General features: G+C 46.3%; 1 protein-coding gene across 2 annotated transcripts in view; it reads left to right on the top strand.

Annotated features, from left to right (window-relative positions):
- The first annotated feature begins 1,570 nt into the window (after positions 1 to 1,570).
- LOC141073737 (ubiquitin carboxyl-terminal hydrolase isozyme L1-like) overlaps positions 1,571 to 22,853 on the top strand; it is a 38,036-nt gene continuing 16,753 nt past the window's right edge. The window contains exons 1-5 of one of the 2 annotated variants that reach the window (XM_073561143.1): positions 1,572 to 1,675; positions 1,754 to 1,765; positions 3,801 to 3,929; positions 7,183 to 7,333; positions 8,099 to 8,184. In XM_073561143.1, the coding sequence (XP_073417244.1) occupies positions 1,640 to 1,675; positions 1,754 to 1,765; positions 3,801 to 3,929; positions 7,183 to 7,333; positions 8,099 to 8,184 (414 nt within the window). In that variant the 5' untranslated portion in view covers positions 1,572 to 1,639. Of the gene's footprint in view, positions 1,766 to 3,800; positions 3,930 to 7,182; positions 7,334 to 8,098; positions 8,185 to 22,853 lie in introns of both variants that reach the window. The other variant, XM_073561142.1, reaches the window with a different exon arrangement.

Consider the following 22,853-nt stretch of genomic DNA (forward strand, 5'->3'; position numbering starts at 1 on the left):
CACATTTTAAAAAAGATATCAACAAACTGGAGCAAGTTCAGAAAAGAGCGACCAGATTGGTGACTGGTCTGCAAACCCTGTCTTATGAGGAAAGGTTGCAGGATTTGGTAATGTTTAGTTTGCAAAAGAGAAGACTGAGAGGAAACTTAATAGCTGTCTACAAATATCTAAAGGGCTGTAACATTGTAGAAGGATCATCTTTATTCTCATTTGCACGAGGAAAGACTAGAAGCAATGGGATGAAACTGAATGGGAGGAGACACAGATTAGATATTAGAAAAAACTTTTTGACAGAGTGATCAATGAGTGGAACAGGCTGCCACGAGAAGTGGTGAGTTCTCTTTCAATGGAAGTCTTCAAACAGAGGCTGGACAGACATCTGACTGGGATGATTTAGCGAATCCTGCTTTGAGCAGGAGGTTGGACCAGATGGCCCAGGAGGTCCCTTCCAACTCTGATTCTATGATATCTTGGAAAAAATAAATTTGCTCTTGTGCTGATCAGTGAAGAGAGATTGATGGATTAAATATAAAGCCCCTGATAATTATTTGCAATTTTTTAAGTGACTTTTCTGTTTCGTATTTGCTGAAGTTTTTTGTGCTGTATTCAACTGAATGGTGCACGTGGTTCATTAGTATGGTGGAATATAAAAAATTGCTTTGACCTGATTCGCCATTTGCCTTTTCTTGTTTTGTCTTGTGGTTATTTGTTCAAAATTCTTCAAAACGGAGCATAAATTATGTGCAAAATAATCAGTATGTTTGCCTTTGTTGGTGATTGTTGGGCGCAGAAAGTCAAACTTTTCACAAAATTTGCGGCAAACTGGCATAAAGTCACCACAGCATGGGGGGATGACAGGAGTACATGTGTGCCCAATGTTTGCCATTTTATTTTTACAGTCGCAACTGATAAATGTCCTAAAAGTATCTGGAAACCCCAAATCTCACTCAGAAAGGCAAACATAGAAAATGCTCTGATTAAAAACAGGTGAAAAACTCCAGAATCTAGGTAAAAAAGGCGAAAATCCCAAATGAATCAGACCCGTTATGTCTCTAGCGGTTTTATTACCAAACTAGGGAAATAAATCCTTTACGCCTCATGTTTGACTCCGAGCTAAATATAATCCACCAGAAACTTTCAAGCAAAAAATGAGACGTTTTAAGAAGTCACATTTCATAAACGAAAGGAGACAACCCCTTTATAATGAAAAAATGTAAAAGTGGTGCAAATTTTATAGAAAATACACAATGCAAATGACACAGCAGTTAGGAGGAACTGAACTGCGGCCATTGCCTGTAGTCTGTCTGTGCCGCACCCCTCTCGCTGTGTGCACAGCCGCCTGCACTGGTGCGGTTCTTCCTCTCACACACGACGACGTGTTGCGCACTTGATAACCATCAGCACATTTTTGCCCGCCCTGAGCTCACACCTGTTTTCGCGCGCCAGGAACAGACAACTCGGTTCTGTTCATAGGGGAGGGAATACAGATCCAACCCTGGGTACCAGCTGACTCACTCTCCCCCTCTTCTCGCGGTTCAGTTGGTACCTATCCTCCCACATAAAAGCAGCCGGGGCGTGCCTCTCCTATCAGTGCGAGGCTCTGAAGCATCGTGTGTAGGACGGCAGCGAAGGCTTCATCATGGCAACATTGGCACCTATGGAGATTAACCCTGAGGTACCGCTCTTCTCTTCTGGCCACGGCTGTTTCTCTGGCGGTTTCTCTCTGACTGTTCGTTTCTTTGTGTCTTCACAGATGCTGAATAAAGTGAGTGATGATGGCGGGGCTGTGGTCCTCCTTCCTGGCCGGCGCCCACTAGTAATGGATGACCCAGATTAGGGCGCGGTCCGTGAGCCGCCTCACTCCCGCATTACATGTGCTGCTCCTCACTTCTGCCATCATTGGGGGGGATTAGTCCTAGGTGTAAAGATTTGGTGGTAGATGGCCATAACATGTCCTCAGCTCACGAGGCAGTAACCTGGGTCCATATCAGCCATGCACCCCCAATCTATGGCACAGGGTGGGGTCATGGAAGCCGGTCACACATCAGTTACTCCAGTGCCCTTTAACCTGTTCAGTCCCACTCTCCTCTGCCTGTACTGGTGTCACCAGTGCCCCCTACCCCAGGGTCTTGGGCAGGGTGGTGCTGACTCTTGTCACAGCTTAACTTGAGACTGTAGAAGGGGCACACGCATGTACCCGTATCCCTTGTGATTGGGGCTGTCATGTCTGGCTGCCTCCTTTCCGCACTGCTGGTCTGGCTCTTACAGCATCCAGTGATGAGGTGTCAACAAATGGACAAGGCTTTGTCATATTACCCTTCTGGCTGAATCTGGTCCTGTGAGCTCATTAGCTGTGACGAGACCTATTTAGTGTTCAGATCTGGGTCCCCCCTGTTCCCTTCTCTGTCCAGTCTTATAATGCATGCGCTTGTAACAGCTTTTAAAAAGCAAATAATTCTCGTTATGACTTAACTTTTTTTTCTTTTTTTTTTTTTTTTTTTTTTTTTTTTTTTGCTAAAACATGGGCTGTTCTATTAGGGCAAAGGACTGGTAAAGATACATTTTGGTGTTTGTTACACAAATATTTTGTATATTGGACCTTTACAATGTGTACTCTCAATCGGTCTCTTAAGACTGTATGGGGAGAACAATTTAACAGGTCTACATATTCTTTTCACTGGTAGTTTACAGGGGAAAGTATCTCTGATTGGGTGCTAGTCTGCAGAGACCCAGCAGCTCCTCTCCTACACCGCACTTGCAGAGTAGGCACAGGTAGTGTTTCCTAATCTGCAGACAGTGCTGGTTCAGTGTGTATGTATATCCATCCGTTTCATGTAAGGCTTCACATTAGTGTTTTTTTGCACAACGCAATAGAAACTAATGCAAAAACGTATCGTGTTTTATCTTGTCACATTCCATGCACAAGCGTGCGCATGAGTTTATTTTTTTTTTTTAATGCCTTTCGGCGGACCCAATAATGCAACAGGTTGCATCTGGCACGCCTAGGTGCACACCTTGAAAAACAGTGCATGAAAACAGACGAACGCATGCAAATGCAAGACCATGCACACGCAATGTTAAACATGGGTACGCACTGCGCAAAAAAAGCTAATGTAAAACCAGCCTAAGCTGTTTAATCTGCAGTGATGCTCTAAAACAGCAATATAGCAAAAAGCGTGAACAACCCCAGCATTTATCTATGGTCAACTCAGAAGTAAAGCATCTCATTCACTGGGAACAGAGGTTATTGTGTGGTAGATTGTCTCAATGGTTTAACATTTAATTTCCCTGGTAGTTCTGCTGCTTGGGCTCTGCACAAATTCAAGTGCCAATTATTGCAGGCTATAACTTGGGAGTGGGTCACTTGCAGGCACTGTCATGGCTGCTCACTTGGTTGCATGCCCACAATCAGGAATAGCGCAAGTGCACTGTGTCCACAGTGCTATGTCCAAAATGCTGCATTCTGCATTAGAAACAGTGGCTGGGATTTATAGGAAGCCTATGCCCACTGTCTCTTGTAGAAATGCAATATTGATCTGCACTCCACCCTAATGGATGGATGCTGCTAGGGTTACACTGCAGCCACCCTTCCCGTTACGCCTGTAATGTCTTCCGGATGCTGATGAGTTTGCAGATCATAATTGTATGTCCTTAAGTTTACTGGGCAATAAGAGAACTAACACTTTGCTGTACACATGCCCAGTTTCAGCATTTATCTCACTATTAAACTATAAGCTTTCAAAGTTTACTAAATGTCATTGATTTCTGTATTCAGGGTCTCCTAATGTCTTTATTTCCAGCTAATGATGAAAGTGGGGGTCTCTCCAACCTGCAAGTTTGTGGATGTTTTGGGGTTTGAGAAGGAATATCTCAAGTCTTTTCCCCATGAAGTCTATGCACTACTGCTGCTCTTCCCACACACCCAACAGGTAGCGTTTATAACCTTACAGCATTCTTTCCATCTTCACTAAGTAGGTGTAGAGGTTTTTTTTTTTTTTTATACAAGGTAGCTTTTATTGTCTAGCTTTGCATATTCTGGAATACACTACTGAAACAGTCTTGTTATTAATCTGATGCTTGCAGGTTCAAGAGGTGGAAATGTTCATCTTTTAGGCCGGTTTCACACATTCTGATATTTCCAGTACTGGAGATGTCCGTGTGTGTACTACGTGTGGCAACCATGTGCCGTATCAGTACAACACTGATGACTGCTGGGGAAGAAGTGCTACAGTAAGCAGTGTTCCCCAGCGGCAGGGGCTGAACACGGCTCGTCATTCTCCCCTGCTTTGTCAGCGCGAGCAGAAGAGAATGATGAGTAACGGGAAAAACCAGATGTGGCTTCCCTCAATTTTCTTGAACAAACCAGGCAAAACTCAGTTGTGGGGCTGTAGCAGTCAGCTTCAGCAAGGTTGGTCATCAAGAATAGAGGGGTCCTCATGCATTGTGGTTTTTTTTTTTTTTTTTTTTTTTTTTTATTAAATAATTAAAAACATGGGGTACCTCATTTTTGCCAACCAGTCTTGCTAAAGCTCGCAGCTGGGGGCTGCTATTCTCAGGCTGGTAAGGGGCCACAGATATGGGCCCCCAGCCTAAAAACAGCCCGCAGCTGCCCAGAAAAGGTTCAACTATTGTGCCAATTCTGGTGGTTTGCTCAGCTCTTCCCACTTGCCCTGTAGTGGTGGCAAGTGGGGGTTCATATTTGTGGGGTTGATGTCACCTTTGACTTGTTAGGTGACATCAAGCCCAAGGCTTGGTAATGGACAAGTTCAAGAAAATGGGGGGGGGGGGGGGGGGGAATTGACTCGTCTAGACTACATTCAGCTGCTCATGAATACCCCCATCATCAGCTCCTAATGTCACTGTTAGCGATACAGGTGTAAGAGTCCCAAAAGCCCACACCTGCTGTCATTCACTTTATTATAATTCTCATCATTCTCTGATCGCTGGCAGGGGAGAATGATGAGAGCAGTGCTCAGCACTTGCCGCCGGCAGCCATCCGTGCACACTGATTACATTAAAGTGCATTCTCCATGTGTGGGATGTCCTGTGGTCCATGCTGCCAGGAAAAAAATGGATGTGTTGGTGTTTTGCCCACGGACACATGGTCTGTAGAAACGTGCAGACCCATTTATTTGAATGGGTTTACGAGTCAGTGTCACCAGTACGTGACAACAGTCACCACACATACCAGAGACACTGACGTGTGAAAGAGGCCTTAAACAGTTATTTTTATCATGTGGATATTCTTAGTTGTCAAACTAAGGTGGGAGTACTCCAAAAGAGAATTTTATAAAGCTGCAGTTGTGTTCCAGTATGGCTATTGGGTCAGTGTAACAGACCATTGCACAATGCCCTCCGTGCTGCACCCCTGAACTTGTGGTTCTTTGAACCTGATTTTGGGATGGGTCTTGTCACACTGCATGTCTCTGGACCACATGGGAGCTTGAAGTTCCTGTGATGGGACCAGCTGAAGCACAGCTATAAGATGCTCTTGTAAAGGGGGTTTCCCAAGAAAGATTATTCTTCCAGTCCAATGGGGGGTCCTTGTGCAGAACTGCATCTGAATGGAGAACGAGTTAATCAGAGCAGTCCCATAGTGCAGCAGTGAGCATGGTCCACATCTCCATTCAGATGAAGTGCTGCAGTGCCCAGTTCTCAGAATCGGTAAACTCTAGCCTTTGTTCATGGGATAGAGTAACTTAATTAATGAAGGTGGTGGGAGTGAGCTTTTTCTAACATTTGAGTTCTGGGACAAGTAATTCCACTTAATGTTTTTCTGAACTACTCCATACAATTGTATTGCAAACAAACCTAAAATATGCTCATTTGAATAACAAGATGGCACAAAGCTGAAGTTGGCTTCTTATTTGCCAGTTTCTTCAATCTTTTCTCTTGTGTGTGTTGTGTGTGGTTTTTTTTTTTTTTTTTTTTTTTTTTTTTTTTATAGATTTAGCAAAAAATAAGCATCAAATAGTAACCTACAATGCAGTGAGGTGACCTGATGTGAATACACTTAAAACAGCTACAAAAAATTATAAAACTGGCACAAAAATGGGCCCTGAAGGGTGTTAATGAAAGAGTTAAATGACTCTCGGCCACTGATACCACACTGCAGACATAGAACAGGGAGCCCCACACCAAAAACCAGGTCTCCAGCCTGGCCCAAATGAGTTCTTGGCATCAAAATAGGCATACAGCCCATCTTAACAGATTTGAATAAGTAACTGTTAAGGAGTGAAATGACCTTGGGCCACTATCGCACTATCCTTAGTGTGATATCAGTGGCCCAAAGTCTTTTAACCCTTTCATTAACGCCCATTTTTGTGCCAGTTTTTATAATTTTTGTAGCTGTTTAAGTGTATTCACATCAGGGCATCTCACTGCATGGATGTTATTGGGATGCTTATTTTTTTGTTAAACCTATAAACAGAAAAGAGAACAATGAAATGAGAAACCAACTTCAGGCTCAGCAAGATGGCATGGTTACAACCCTATACCATGTGTTCTCAAATGATCAGAGGTGAAGTGGAGTTAATAAATGCTCTAGTGCAGTACCAAGCGGCACACTTATTAAAGAGAGTGTGGGTTTTTATTTTGACAGGATGAACCCCTTAATGGTTTGAAACTTTTGCACTAACTGCAAACTGAAGAAAAAGGTGTGTTCCTGGGGTTCATGCAGACTATATAGAACTAGCATCGCTTTGGAGTCGGTGCATATGTTTGCTGCATCCAAAGCGCTGTCTACTGAATGCAGTTGAATCCACATGTGCTCACTGAACTGTGCAAACTTGGTGTCCAATACATGGTATGGGTGAAACTTCTTTTGCAGAAACCTGACATGCTGCGATCTGGAAAGATGTTCTGCACAGCTATTACCACGTGTGAAGGCATTGGCAGCCATGGGATTTCTTGAAATCCCATCCACTATTGTGTAACAGTTAAACGCTACACAAGTACACATTGTCCATCCTGCAGCGTTTATGGATCATGTGCATGTATACCCTGAATTTGGGATATTTTGCAAACTCTCTCTAAAGCTTGCCATAGTGTAAACCAGATAGAAGTTTTTTTTGTTTTTTTTTGGTTTTTTTAATGTGCATCAGCTTTACTCAGCAAGAACCAGATAAACTTAAGTACCCTGTCAGAGGATGGGTAAATCTGTCCCATTATTTTGGTTAATAGCATGATGAATTCAGGAAGAACCAACTCGACGAACATAAGGGCAAGGAACCTGATGGCAGTGTATATTTCATGAAGCAGATGATTGAAAACTCTTGTGGAATCGTTGGTCTCATTCATGCTGCAGCAAGTAATAAAGACAAACTGAGTTTTGGTGAGTGACCATGACTACTGTTTAAACAAAAGCAGAACTACATTTCACCACATACGGTAATTGCTGTCCTGTCTGTAGTATAAACCAATGACTCCCTGATTCCAATGCTTGCTCACTGCACTTGTGCCAATGATGCCCTTTTCTCCCATTAAAAATAGTGGTGTCACATGAGAATGTGGGCAGGTGAGCCACATAATGAACATCAAAGGACTGAAAGTAAGCACCTTAATGGAAGTCTAAGCTTGCTCAGTTAACAATGTCCTCCTTTCAGAAGTGATGTGGGGAGCTGTGCCACCTGTTTGACTGGAATCCTCTCAAAGTTGCCTCTTGTGCAGTTGAATGTCCTACCAGAAGTCTGGAAGTGACAGCAGAGTTGGGTCTCCTGACTGTCTTGGGAACCCCTATGGCTATGATCTTTCAAGCGTCACTGCAGAAGACTTAATATATTAAGGTCCTGGTTCCTTGAATGTGGAAGGGCTCGGCTCCAGAGCAGTCTCCTCATACAATAACCCCAGGCCTGATGTACTTGTACACTATTCTGTAAGGGATTAATGGTTGACTAACCTGCGTCTTTATACCACTCACATGTGCTGGCAACTGGATCATGTAGATTTTGGTTATGTGGTGGGGCACTTGAGCTTGTGGATTAAATCTTGTGTAAATGATATGGGCACCTGGATGTACTTCTCTGTGGTGTTTCTTTGCAAATACATGTGTATGGCTTGTATTCATGTGATCAATAACCAGGGCTCGTCTTTACTGCAGATCCAGATTCTGCTTTGAAGAACTTCCTAGACAAATCTGCTGATGCTTCTCCTGATGACCGGGCCAAACTACTTGAAAAAACTGAGGTATGAGGGGGCCTGAGTCATGGTTGACACTTGACCTGAAGATGAGTCTTACGTTATTACATAGCCTGTAGCTAAGTGCAAGAAAAGTGGTGTTGGTGCAGCATTTGTAGTACCATTCATAACTTCATCTGCTGAATGCCAGTTGTGAAATCTAGTTTTCCCTTCCCACCCCCCCCATGACAGCACCGCACATGAGAGAAGGTATACACCCCCAGGAAACCTGTAGCAGAGACATAAGAAGGGGGTGGCACCTCTCTCCTCAGTTTGGTTTCCTGCAGGCGGATGCCTGGGGCAGAGCTGTACCTCCGGAGGGATCCCCCTCTGTCTGGTCAGGAGGCCAACGTCTGTGGGGAGGGAACGGCAGCGGGGCGCAGTCACGCACGCCTGACAGACCAGCTTGGTGGGCGCTGTGAGCGGAGTCCTCCCCGATGGCTGCTCCAGTGGGAGGCAGGGCCGGGGGAGGCATGGACACCATGACACTGGCACCAATTGAGTGGCGACGGCCTCCATTGTTGCACCGGAAGTGACGTTGCATGCCGGGGGAGTGGTGTACTGGGCAGGAGCAGTCCCAGAAGCGCGCACCGCTCCTCCATAAGAAGGGAGACAAGGCAGACACCACTGGTCCCAGAGAGGCTGCACATAGGCTCCACTGTATAGAGCCAGGCCAGCAGCAGAACAGAATGGATCCTTAAGTCGGGGAGAGTACAGGAGGAAGACCCACCGGCTACCGGGGTACCCAGAGGGCTGGGTGAGTGCCTTTGTAAGGCAGCGCAATATATTAACGGCCCTATGTATGTATAATGTAGGGAAAGGCCACATCCGAACAAAGAATGCATTATGTAAAAAGGCCCTAGCTAAAATGTATGAGAAGCGACTGTCGCTCGTGCTTAAAGACAGTGGCCGAAGAGTCACCATCCCTGCTCCAAAGCATCAAGACTATGATCCAGTAAAATCGGTGAAAGATGATATAAAAGAGCAGACCACACGTAGCACTGATGCAACACCTGCCCCCACTGCCTCCCACAGAGATCTACTGATATAGAGTCTGAGGAAGAGCAAGGGGAGATAGAGGCCAAGGATTCGGACCTGGACTCCTTGGACGAGGAAACGGGTCGTCCATATTTCCTATCTGAGGACATTGGAAAACTGCTAAAGCTTGTAAGGTCCACAATGGGACTTGAGACACTAAGAGCTGAAATCAATTAAAGATGTTATGCTTAGCGATCTTGAGGGGGGGAAAAAACGAAGGGTTTTTCCCTTCCATGACAACCTGTCAAATTTAATCGAGAGTGGGGGAAAAAACCCAACAAAAGTCCATACCGCAGGCGCTCGAACGTAAATGCCCGTTTGAGGTATGCGATAAATGGGGGGGGGGGGGGGGAGATATGCTAGTACATCCAGAGGAATAGCATTGCTATTTGAAGACATGGACGCCCTAAGAGATCCCCTTGATAAGAAAGCAGATGCTTTTCTAAAAGCTGCTTGGGAAGCATCAGCTTGGTCGTTTAAAACAGGGGTGGCTGCCACTTGTACAGCACGTGCTATGGTCAAGTGGTTAGACGAATTAAGTGACCAAATTAAGAATGCCCAAGGGAGACACTGCTGGAGGCAATACCTTTTCTACAGAGGGCAGCGGTATTCCAGGCTGACGCTGCAGTAGATTCTGTCCGAGGTGCCGCCGTTGGTGGACTGAGGCTCACTTGTCCTTTCGTGGAACAGGGAGTAGAGGGAGCTGAGGGCGGCCAAACGATAGAACCACGTGGGGTAGGCCCTGGATAGGAAGAAAGGAGAGAGGTTTCCTCTTTAGCAGAACCACCCCGATACCAAGCAATGACGCCAGGGCGGTTGGGGGAAGGCTTCGGTTCTTTGTCCATCAGTGGGTAGCATTGCCCACCTCAAAGTGGGTAACCGACCTGTTAGCCGAGGGCCTACGATTAAGTTTTCTAACCCTTCCTCCTCAAAGACTAAGAGTGACCCGGGTAGCCAAAAAGAATCAGGCTACATTAGAAAAGGAGATCCAGCTCCTCATTCAAAGAGGTAATTATAAAAGTACCGTGTCATCAAAAAGGGAAAGGGTTTTACAGTACTCTGTTCCTCACGCCAAAACCAGATGGGTCACTAAGAACAATATTCAATCTCAAATCCCTGAACCAATATATCAGAACAGAGAAATTCAAAATGGAGACCTTGGGGTCAGCAGTGAAACTACTCGACCCAGGTTGCTACATGGCAGTAATAGATCTTACCGATGCCTATTACCATGTCCCAATATGGGGGAACACCAACAATATCTGAGACTGGTAGTAGAGTGCTCAAATTCCCACTCATCTACAGTACCAGTGTAGCCCCGCATATATTTACAAAAATCAGGGAAGTAGCATCCTTTATAAGAAGGGAGAATATCCTGTTAGTACCCTATCTAGACCATTTCCTGGTTATAGCAAACGACAAGCAAAATTGCGAAGATGCAGTTAAAAGGGTCCTGGAAATATTAACCAGGTTAGGCTGGATGATCAATCTGAAAAAATCCAAATTAACTCCAGTGCAGTCACAAGAATTCCTTGGAATTCAGTTGGACTCATTAAAACAGCAGTGCATTCTTCCAGGAAGAAAAATTGGGGCTATCCAGCAAAAAATACAACGGATACAGTCGGTCGAGCCATACCAGTAAGAGGCAATGTCGCTCCTGGGCACGTTAACAGCAACAAGCCCATACGAGAGAACTACAGTGGCAAATCATATCTGAGCAGGAGAAGGGTCCTTCCAATTTAAATCGGAAGATTATCCTCCCCTCAAGTGCAGGAGTCCCTAAAATGGTGGCTGAGCACCAAAAACTTAAACAGAGAAGTGCCCTGGACTACTCAGAACTCGGTGGTATTGACCGGACACAAGTCCAAGTGGTTGGGGGGGCACACATAGAGAAACAAACCCTACAGGGCCAGTGGGAACCAGGTATGAGGGATGCATCCTCAAATCTAAAAGAACTGGCGGCTGTAAGGCGAGCCCTTCCCCTGGTAAAGCGAGAAGTACAAGGGAGACATGTCACCATATTATCCAGCAACACGGTCATAGCATGCATAAACAAACAAGGGGGTACAAGGTCGGCAACCCTTATGGCAGAGGCCAGGGAATTATTCTCTTGGGCAGAAAACAATCTTCTATCCTTATCGGGTACACATTTAAAGGGGGGCAGACAATTATCTGGCCGATTACTTAAGCCGTCATGTATTACACCAGGGAGAATGGTCCGTAAGTCAAAATATTTGGGGAAATCTGCGCTGCCTGGGGCACACCAGAAGTAGACTTGTTTGCCACCAGGGAAAATCAGAAAATGGACAGGTTCTACTTCCTAAATCCAAGAGCAGCCAGAGGGTGGATTCGCTACTACACCAGTGGAAATTTCGCCTGGCCTATGCATCCCCCCCCTTGTTTACATTGATTCCAGTAGTCTTAATAAAAAGATCCGGCAGGAGAAAGCTAGTGTCGGGGTCGTAAACGACAATGAATCCTCATTCACCAGTCATTCCAAATCATTGTGCGAGCGCAAAACATCTGGTACCGATTAAGAATGACTCAGACACGCAGCTGATTCAGTCTTAGCTAATGTCCCGCATCCACACCTATCAGGAGCAGTACAACAACTGGCTTTATTTACAAATACACAATACTATATTGAGTGTTAGGGGAAGGCGTGCATTGGGCGGGGTTTATGCAGTATACATCTAGTGTCCAGTCTCTCTCTGATTCGTCAAAACGTCTCCCGATGGTTACTTCTTCACATTCCTGAGTTATCTTTTTTTAGGAGAAATGAAACTTAACTCTTTAGACACTGAATTTAAGTGAAAGTAAACACTGGCAGCCATCTTTAATACAGTTACATTTGCATTAGCAAGCAATTAGGAAAAACTTATTGTTTCACAGTATAAAAATATAAAAGTTATATAAGAAAATATATTTTCACCTTGACAATCCCCCCTAAACACTAAGTTTTTCCATTAATGAAAGATCCTTCGAGACTGTCCATGTGATGGGGAAAAGGGGAGGTGGATTTCTTCATCCAGACACCTCAGAAGCTCTCCCCTAGCGAGAGGCCTCCAGGCAGCTGAACCCTTCACTAACCTCACATGGAGTTCTCCCGATGTCCCTAAACTAAGTCTCTTAACATCATCTGAGAATGGGGGGTTTTGTCTACTCTCTTGAGGGGAATATACTTGGGGATCTCCCCTAGATCAGTACCATCGTACTCTGGTGGGTCTACTTCTTGATTGAGGAAGGTGCCAGTCGGAGTTGCTTTGGCAATAACCTTTTTATACAAGGGAATAACACAACAAAGAGTTATCGATCCAATTACAAGGAGGGCAATCAGTACTATACAAGCTTGTTGAAGGAATCCCTTGAGTCCACCCAACCAGCCGGAAAAGAAAGATGTGTCTACTCCAGCATTAGTTTTCAATTCTGCTGCTAACCCAGTTATCTTTTTAAGGGCTATCATGGTTTTTCCATTCACTCCAGAGTTCTGAGGGATATAGGTACAACACTCCTCTCCCACCATCCCACAAACTCCTCCTTTCTCAGCTAATATCATATCAAGGCCCAGTCGATTTTGGAGCGTCATTCTAGTGTTAGGGCCCAATTCTTCAACTATACCTTGGAAGGCATCTTGGCTGAAATTGACAAACCTTTGTTCACTGTAATATATGTAATTGATCCATTTAACATTTTTATTAATCTGCACCTGTGGGATTATAGAAGCAAAGCCAGCATAGATCTGGTTCTGGGCTTTAAATTGGTCAGGCACCCCCCTTGGCACTCCAATAGCATCAATATATACTAGTGGATCTTCTTCATAACTCATATGGAGCTGATCGAGGCTTCTCCTTTTCCTGGTAGGTTCATCAGGTATCTTTGGATCCCAGGGTAGAATATTGAACTGCATAGCTAGTTTAACAAGGGTGCATTGGCCTGTCCAGGCATTTGGCAACCTAGGACGGAGCTTACCATCTCCACATAACCAATAAATGTCATACATATATTGTGTATGTTTGATTAACAAGTCAGTATCTAGAGAACTATTCTCTTTGCAGAAACCTGTCTCGAAGATCCCTACTGGTGTACCTGTGGTGTCGTGGGAATTATAGCAGGTGTAACTGTCAGCTAATACAGTTACTTCTCCTGGGACCTTTAGTTTGGGTTCCTTATGAATTAGTGGGACGTAATCTGGGCAATCAGTGGGCTTCAAACCTTTCAACAAATTCATGACACAGGCAGTGGTGTTGTCATCAGGGAAAAGCAATGCATGTGTGTATTCGCAGCAGCACAAGCAATACATCCTACAGAGATATTCTGGACTTTTACATTGTACCTCACCCATTCTAACCACAAATTTTTCCTTGGGGCTGTTTGTGTTTCTATGGAGAAAACCTCTTGCCAACTGAGACCTGGAATGGGGATCACTTCATTAACTACATTTTGCAAACGCTCACCTGGGCCTATTTTAGGTGTACTGGTAACGGGGGCCTTGGTTGGTCTGAAGCTAATATCCTGAAGCCGTATATGGCCTAAATACGCATAAGGTCCAGCACTAAATACATAATTATAATGCCTTCCTAGTACGAACGTCTGCAGATCAGCAGATTGAGGGCTTTCAAGATTTAGGAGAAGGGGGTGACAGCTTCTACCCCATTTACAGCCCCTAAATGGTTGCAGAAGGGCTGTTAGATGCATTCTCTCACGAAGACTCCTACCCGTCCCATCCTTGGGGAACATGGCTTCGCTAGGTTTATATCCCCAATCATTCCCCGTACTCCAGGCAGCATCTGTCCAATAATGACAATTATTGTTGTCTTGTCTGGTAACACACATATAGAACTGGATGATCCCCTCTACCACCCGTTCAGTCTCAAGGCACTTGACTACATCACAGGAATCAAATCGCCAGATATTCACCGGGGCTGTCAGGTTCACCCAGAGAATAAAGGGACCAGAATTCTTATTTACAATAGGGGCCGAAGAGGTAGGGGCGAGGATGGCCCCCAGTCCCAAGGTCAAAAAACAACAGCAACATTTCCCTTCAGTCACTACTGTGACTAAACACTGGTTCGGTCTCTTTTACAGTGTGAAGCGTGAATCCAGGTGATCTTTCCTTCAAGTTTTACTGCAGTGGGGGTGACCAGGATCTCCGTGTGGGGTCCTTCAAATCTCGGCTGGAGACAATCTCTGCGCACAAACTTTTTCACATACACCAGGTCTCCTGGCACAAAGTCATGGACCACGTCACCTGTGGATTCTGGAAGAGAAGCAGAAACTGTAGAGTGGGTGTTAGACAGTTCCTTAGACAATGCAATCACAAATTGTACAACTTTATCATTTGTCTCAGACAACTCTTGTGGCCTAATGTCTCCTATTTTAGGTGGAGCACCAAAAAGAATCTCAAAGGGAGTCAGGCCGTGTTTTCCCTGTGGGGTGTGTCTGATATGGTATAGGACCACGGGGAGCAAATCTGGCCATGGGAGTGGGTAGTCCTGGCTCATTTTAAGCAACTGGGTCTTAATTGTGGAGTTCATTCTCTCAACTTTGGCTGAACTGGAGGGGTGATAGGGGGTGTGCAGACCCAAATCTGTCCCTAACATGTGCCACAATTCCTCGTAGACATTGGCAGTGAAGGCTGGGCCTTGATCTGATTCAACAACTTCGGGAATTCCAAATCTGCACGAAATTTCAGTGATGAGCTTCTTAGCTGTAGTTTTGGCAGTCATGTTGGTCACTGAGTAGGCTTCGGGCCATCCTGAGAACATATCCACAGCCACTAGGACGTACTCATACTTTCCTGACTTGGGCATCTGAATATGATCAACCTGGATTCTCTGCCAAGGGTAGTCTGGTTTGGCAAGATGCTGAAGTGGAACCTTGGCGGTGGCTGTTGGGTTACAGATGGCACAGACTGGGCAGGCTCTTGAGTAGGCTGTGACAGTGGTAGAGATTCCTGGGGCCCAGTAGAGCTTCTTGATACAGGCCAGAGCTTGGTTCTTTCCTCGATGAGTTGATCCATGAGCCCATGCTGCAACGGCTGGATACATTCTTTTAGGTAGACAGGGTTTCCCATCCACCTTATAGAGTCTAGGAAATTGGTATTGTCCGGCAGAACTACGATTCCCATGAATGGCTCCTGCAGCTTCCCACTGCTTCTTTTCTTCTTTAGAGGTCAACTTTTGTTCTTCCCACAATCTCTCTTCAGGTGGTCGGGCTGGCTTCCAGACAGATCCGGTGGCAGGGTATTCCATTTCCATGTCTTCTATCAACTCCCTCTTCTTTCTTCGGGCTTCGGACTTCTCAAAGTCTCGTTCTTCTTCGGCTTGGGTAGCTTCTTTGGTTGCCTGTTCTCTTGTTTGTGCTCTGGTAAGCACAGGCATCACAGGTGTATCAGTGCCTTCCCAACAGGGTTTTTCTGGTGCTGTTTCTTCTTCTTCCCACTTTGCTGAGACATTCTTTATGGCAGCAGCTTTGGCAGCTTGATCTGCTAAATGGTTTCCTCTAGTCTCCTTCGAATTGACTTTCCCGTGAGCTTTGACCTTGATCACCGCAATTTGTACAGGTAGCTCCAATGCCTTCATCAGGGCTTTAATCCTTAGTGCATGTTTAACAGGGGTTCCTGTAGCCGTAATGAACCCTCGGGACTTCCACAGGAATCCAAAATCGTGACAGATTCCATAGCCGTATCTTGAGTCAGTGTAGACATTGGCCGTCTTCCCTTCTGCTAGATAGCATGCTTGTTGTAGGGCCACAAGTTTGGCTTCTTGAGCCGAAAGGTGAGGTGGCAAGGCTTCAGCCAGAAGGACTTCTGTTTCAGTGGTGACCGCATATCCAGTGTGGAACTTGCCATAAGAGTCTGCAAATCGAGATCCATCAGTCCATAGTTGCAAATCAGGGTTGAGAAGTTCTTGAGTTACCACATTTTGTGGTGCAGAGGCTTCTTGTTCCAGTGCTTTTATACAGTCATGCGGGTCATCAGGTGACCTCCCGTCTGGTAAGTCCTTATACCCGTCAGGGAACTCCCCCCTAGAATGTGGAAGCAAAGTGGCTGGGTTGATGGTAGTACATTTCTGGAAGGTGATGTTGGAGGGCAGAAGTAGAGAGCATTCAAGTCTGAGATGTCTTTGGCTCGTTAGATGCTTAGGAGATGTTTGTTGGAGGACAGCAGAGAGATCATGTCCAGCTTGAATGACCAAGTCATGACCAAGTGCTATGTCAGCAGACTTATCCAGAAGAACATGGGCTGCATGCACAGCCTTGAGACAGGAAGGAGCAGTTCTGGCAACAGGGTCTAGCCTGGCTGAGTAGTAGGCCAGAGGACGGAAACTATCAGCATGTTTCTGTGCCAGCACACCAGAGGCATGTCCTTCAGATTCTGAAACAAAGAGATGAAACGGCTGAGTGTAGTCAGGGAGACCCAGAGCAGGGGCGCTGACAACAGCTTCCTTGAGAGCCAGGAAACAGTCCTTTTGCTGAGCATAGATATACGGATTTTCAGCATGATCCCAGTCCGGTCCTCCAGTCTTGAGGCAATCATACAAAGGTTGCATGAGTCTTGAAGCATCCGGAATCCACTGTCTGCAGTAGGTAATGAGTCCTAAGAAAGACTGCATAGCAGAGTATGTCTTTGGATAAGGGATATCCTCGATTGCATGTTTTCTATCCTCGGTGAGGTGTCTCGAGCCTTGAGAGATGCAGTGTCCGAGGAAGACGACTTTCTCTTTGCACCACTGGACCTTGGCCTTTGAGACTTTGTAGTTGGCAGAATGAAGAAAAAGGAGCAAGGACTCAGAAGCAGCAAACAGATTCTCTTCAGTTCCACAGAGGAGTAGGTCATCAACATACTGGAGAAGCGTGACATGAAGATTCTGTAACACCCACGGATCCAGGGTCATCTTCATAGCATGAGTGAACTGGTTAGGGGAGTTCTGGGCATCCTGTGGTGTCCTGGTCCAGGTCAGCTGAGATCCTTGAAACGTGAAGGCAAATAAAAACTGTGAGTCTTCATGAAGCGGGACACTGAAGAAAGCATTAGCCAGGTCAATAACGGTGAAGAGTGTTGCTGAAGTAGGCACTTGAGAAAGCAAGGTGTTTGGGTTGGGTACCACAGGAGTTTCCAAGATGGTGGCTGAATTGACTGCTCTGAGGTCCTGTACAAGTCTGTACTTCGGAGGGTCTCCAGGAGCTGTCTTCTTCTTCACTGGAAACAGGGGTGTGTTACAGGGTGAAACACATCTGATTAGCACTCCAGAATGTAAGAGGGAGGTAATCTGAACTCCAAGGCTCCGCTCTTGGGCAACCTTAAGCGGATACTGAGGTAGTCTGGGGTATGGGTGCCCAGGTTTGAGGTGGACTTTTACTGGAGGCACTTTGAGAAGACCCACATCCTCAGGTCCAGTTGACCACAGAGTGGTAGGTAGATTGGGCAAATCCGGGGAAGGTGTCGTTTGCAGAGTCATCATCATCAGAGGGAAAGCCTTAAGGACACAACGATCTTCAGTGCCTTGTTGTGAGGCAGGATCTTGTAATTGCAATTCCATCCCTTGATCACCGAAGATGATGGTAGCGTGAAGCCTTTGAAGGAGGTCAGCTCCTAGAAGGTTGACGGGGCAGGTTTCAGACACCAGAAATTTGGCAAAGACACCAGAGAATGGGCCAGCTGGGACGGGAACAGTGAGTGGTGATGAGGTTTGTTGACCTTCAACTCCAATACATGTGAGGAAATCTGAAGACAGGGAGATTGTAGGAGGCAGCTGAGATGAAGAGATAACAGAGGTGGCCGCCCCAGTGTCCACTAAGAACTTGAGAGGTTGATTGTCCGCTTCCAGGGTCACTGTACCACAAGACGAGGAAGTACAGGTGGCGGGAAAAGTGGGCACCGGTTGGCCTGAACTTCATGAGTGTGGAGGAGGAAGAGGTCTCTGAGGGTGCCCCCTGCGAGGACAACTTCTCATATGACCAGGGCTGGCACACTCCCAACACAGAGGTCTCCCTTGGTCATTACGAACTGGTCTGTCCCTGTAGTCTAGGCCCTGGGACCCTCTCGGCCTCAAGCGTGGTGATCCATACCGATCCTGAGCCTGATACACCATAACAGGTACTTCTGAGGCTTCTGCCATATACATGGCTGGTTTCTTCTTGCCTTTGTCCTTCTGTGCTTCCTTCTCTGCTTTTTCGTCCCTTTGAAGCATTTTCTGATAACTCTTCACAACAGTGAGGGCCTGTTTTAGGGGACCATCAGGTAATTCGGGACGAAGCTTCATGACCTTATCCTTCAGTGGATCTTCCAGACCATCAATAAAAGCACGGACCAACAAGGCTGCCTGCGTCTTCACATGAGTTGAATAACCCAAGTCTTCAAACTGCATAGTTAGTCTGGCAGCGTATTTCTCCACAGCTTCACCAGATTCTTGTTGTATATCCTGTATTGATCCTGCTTCGTCACAGAGACGATCCTGGGCCCACTTTGTGAGTTGAGCGATAAACTCCTTTCCAGACTTGAACTTGTTGAGAGGTCCTGTTTTAGTGGGGTCCAATTCCTTCATGATGGTGGGGAGAAAATATTCGGAGGCTTTGATTGAGGTGATGCCTGATAGATCAGACCATGTAGCCCCGTAGATGCTCCTAGTCTGTTCCAGTTTCCTTACATACTGCATGGGAAATTTGTCCGGGTCAGGTAACTTGTTAACAATAGCATCAATTTGTACCGGAGTGAAGGGTTTGTATTTCAGCTTCAGCCCTTCTTCTTCTTCGTCATGTGTCACTGCCTCATCCTTCGGGGCAGTTGGGGGTGCTGTGGGTATTACCTCATCCAGGGGCTTTATACCTGTGTGCATCAGTGGTATCATGTATTCAGCTACCAAGGGCATGATGCCCTCTAATCCGGATTCATGGTAACAGACGATCCTAACTTCTTGTAAATCGAGATCTGGGGTTGATTGGAGACAATTCTTGATGACTTCAACGTGTTCCTTCATACAGGGGCCCAGTGGGTATCCAAAGAGTCCTGAAGATATCAATGGTATAGCCAAAGTTCTACGAGGAAGTGTATCTCTCCCTAGCCGTCCTGCAAAGATAAGCACTGTCTGTAAGGCGGTCTGCAATATTGTACGGCAATGCTCGGGTGTCCTGTAATCATATATAGGGCCTGCAGTGTGTAACACTATATCACAGGGCAAATTCCCTCCCTGGGTGGACATAGCGTCTCCTGGATGCAAGGGGCCATAATTGGTAAGGTAGGCCTGACCCTCTTGGGTTATGGCTGGGCCTCCCTTTTTAGCTATCTGTTGGGCCAAACCACCTCTATGCGACAGGGTAGAGTTAGCTGGGTTCACTATGGCTCCTACCTGGTGGGTAACTATGTCCCCATACCCCACTGAGAAAAGAACCTGGGAGCCCTGAGGTGTGATGTAATAGCGTGAATGACAGGGGAACCAGATTTCAGGGTCATGGGGCAACCTAGAGGATTTGTTGAGAGGGGTAGGTAGTGGGCTCCTTCCGGGCCGGGGGGATTCGAACGGACCTAATAGCAGTGGCGGGGCAGGGGGAATTGTAGCAACCTGATTGTCAGAATCTTCTGATCCCTCATCATCTCCGATAGCTTGGCGCCTCATACGCATTACGGACCGGAAAGCCGTACTGCCGGTCAGGGCATCAAGAGTGAAGGGACCTTGACCAGGTGTATTTACAAATATCACAGTGGGTTGCACCGGGAGACTAGGCCCAGAGGCCGGAACAGAAACAGGAACATTAGAGGTGGGAACAGCATCGGTCGGTGCCGGAGGTTTCTCAGGAAGTGGTGGTCCCTGATAGTACTCGCCGGAAAGTGTTACCAGCGGACATAGTGGCTGGGGAGGAATTCCGGGTGCACCAAGATGGCTGCCGGAGGCGTGGCATGCCCCACTTCCGTCCATGGTCTGGGCGGAACCCCAAGGACGGCCCGCCCCACACACGGCAGGTTTCCACCCAGGTTGGATTCTGCACGCCACAAACAGGACACACCCACGCTTCTGGAGAGCTCGTCTTGTCGCCATTATAGGGCGGTGGTTGGGACTGCATTTTCATCATCAGTGGCACGGCGGCCATTTTACAATCTATAAGATCACAGTTCAAAGGCATTTTATAACCAAACACAGGTTCCGCATTGTCTGATCCTCCTTCCCCATCAATCTCTTTCCATCCTTCATTCTTCAAGCCTCGCGCAACTCGCAGATGAGCTTGTGCTTGTTCTAACAATCCTTTATCTTTCAACATGCCTCGTTTGTTCTCTATGAGATTATGCCACATAGCCGGCTGTAATCTCCCTGACGAGGGCAATCCTACATGCTTATACAATCTCTCAACATTCTTGACTGCCTTCTTGCCTTCCCGTGACGCTACTATTGCCTTGACCTCCACAGCATCCTCATCTAACTTGTGGGGCACAGACTCCTTCTGCTTTAAGATACGCAGCATGACTCTTACAGAATACTATGGTTCTCTGCAGAAAAACCACTGGTAGCGATATCAACACTGATGTTCCACAGTACGGAGCCTCACGTTCGACGTACTAGGAAAAGAGCCTCGCGCTCAATATTTCCTTTCCCTAACCTTGAACAGCAGTGATTAACAGATTATCCTGCCACGATATTCCAACAGTCGGGAGGCGGTCTCCAAGTGAGAGCCCTCCACAGAAATACAGGTGGTCCCTTCTCGGGACGTCTTAATTACCTAGCTGGTACAATATCACAGAGGCTGCGTCTCCTATCCCTTCCTCTAGGTTGCCCCACAATCTGCAACTAGCTCAATTTATCACTCCACTTCACTACTAGACAATAGTCACGGGTAGGGTGGTTGAATGGAGTACAATGACCGGTGGAGGAGGTGTGGTGTACATGAGGACGCGCAGAATGCGACGTCTCTCAGTTGCTGGTTCAGAGCGTGGCACAGGATCGCACTCAGTCTCACCACTCGACCGGTCACCCCTCAGACCCAAGGAGACCACAGACAAACCAATAACGGCTGAGACACTAGCAAGTGTGACACCTACAGTGTATATGATCTCACTTACCGTGTTTTGGAGGGTGATCAGTCCTCGAGGTCAGCCACTACAGGTATCATCCACAGACATCCAGGCATGGGTCCAGAGGAGCCTCGGATCACTGTCCACGCCCCCCGTTGGGCTCCAAATTGTCGGGGTCGTAAACGACAATGAATCCTCATTCACCAGTCATTCCAAATCATTGTGCGAGCGCAAAACATCTGGTACCGATTAAGAATGACTCAGACACGCAGCTGATTCAGTCTTAGCTAATGTCCTGCATCCACACCTGTCAGGAGCAGTACAACAACTGGCTTTATTTACAAATACACAATACTATATTGAGTGTTAGGGGAAGGCGTGCATTAGGCGGGGTTTATGCAGTATACATCTAGTGTCCAGTCTCTCCCTGATTCGTCAAAACGTCTCCCGATGGTTACTTCTTCACATTCCTGAGTTATCTTTTTAGGAGAAATGAAACTTAACTTAACTCTTTAGACACTGAATTTAAGTGAAAGTAAACACTGGCAGCCATCTTTAATACAGTTACATTTGCATTAGCAAGCAATTAGGAAAAACTTATTGTTTCACAGTATAAAAATATAAAAGTTGTATAAGAAAATATATTTTCACCTTGACACTAGGATAATCCTGATTGCGCCCTTCTGGCCGAAAAGGGCATGGCTCAGATGCATGTTTATCTCAGACCCATGGATCCTCCCAGATACCCCCGAATCTGCTATACCAGGGCCCAGTGGAACACCCCAGGGTTCACAGGCTGCACCTCACTGCGTGCAACTTGAGAGGGGACTCCTTCTAGCAAAGGGGTTCTCAGTCCCGTTAGTAACCACCCTGCTCGCTAGCAGGAAGGAGGTAACTTCTCAAATACCAAAAAATTTTGGAAAAAATTCTTGCAGTTCACAGGCTGACAATTAACTAAAACAGCCCAGGAAATACCAAAAGAAATTCTAGAGTTCCTCCAGAAAGGACTGGAAAAGGGTCTGTCCACAAGCACCTTAAAAATGCAGGTATTGGCCCTGGGTGCATTGTTTGATCAAAAACTGGCTGACCACCCATGGATCTATAGATTCATTTGGGCCTCCTTCACATCCAGGCCCACAAAATTAACATCTAAGGTAGCTCCCTGGGATCTAAATTTAGTATTAAGGGCACTGACAGCATCTCCATTTGAAACTATTGCTTCCATCTCAATAAAGGCGCTAACACTAAAAACAGTACTCTGGTGGCCCTAATCTCAGCTCATATCTGTGAGCTGCAGGCAATATCTGTAAATCCACCATATACCACCTTTTTGGATGATGGTGATCATAAAAACTGATTCAGCCTTCCTACTGAAGGTAAATTCCACAGGGAGCAGGAGATAAATTTTGTCTGAACCCCCAAATCCCAGGGAGAAAAAACCTTACATTGCTTAGATGTCAGACGTTGCCTGCTTCAATATAGAAGCCTCAAAATCATGGCGACAGTCTTCAGCCCTTTTTGTCTCCTTTCAGGGGACAAACTGGTAAAGCTTCAAAATCAATGATTGCACGTTGGCTTCGTATGGGTATTGCACTAGCTTACTCTTCTTTGGCTCTGACTCCCCCACTGGGTGTAACGG

The sequence above is a fragment of the Dendrobates tinctorius genome, unplaced genomic scaffold (genome assembly GCF_039654945.1).
Source record: "Dendrobates tinctorius isolate UK_male_01 unplaced genomic scaffold, ASM3965494v1 ptg000314l, whole genome shotgun sequence".
NCBI lineage: Eukaryota > Metazoa > Chordata > Amphibia > Anura > Dendrobatidae > Dendrobates > Dendrobates tinctorius.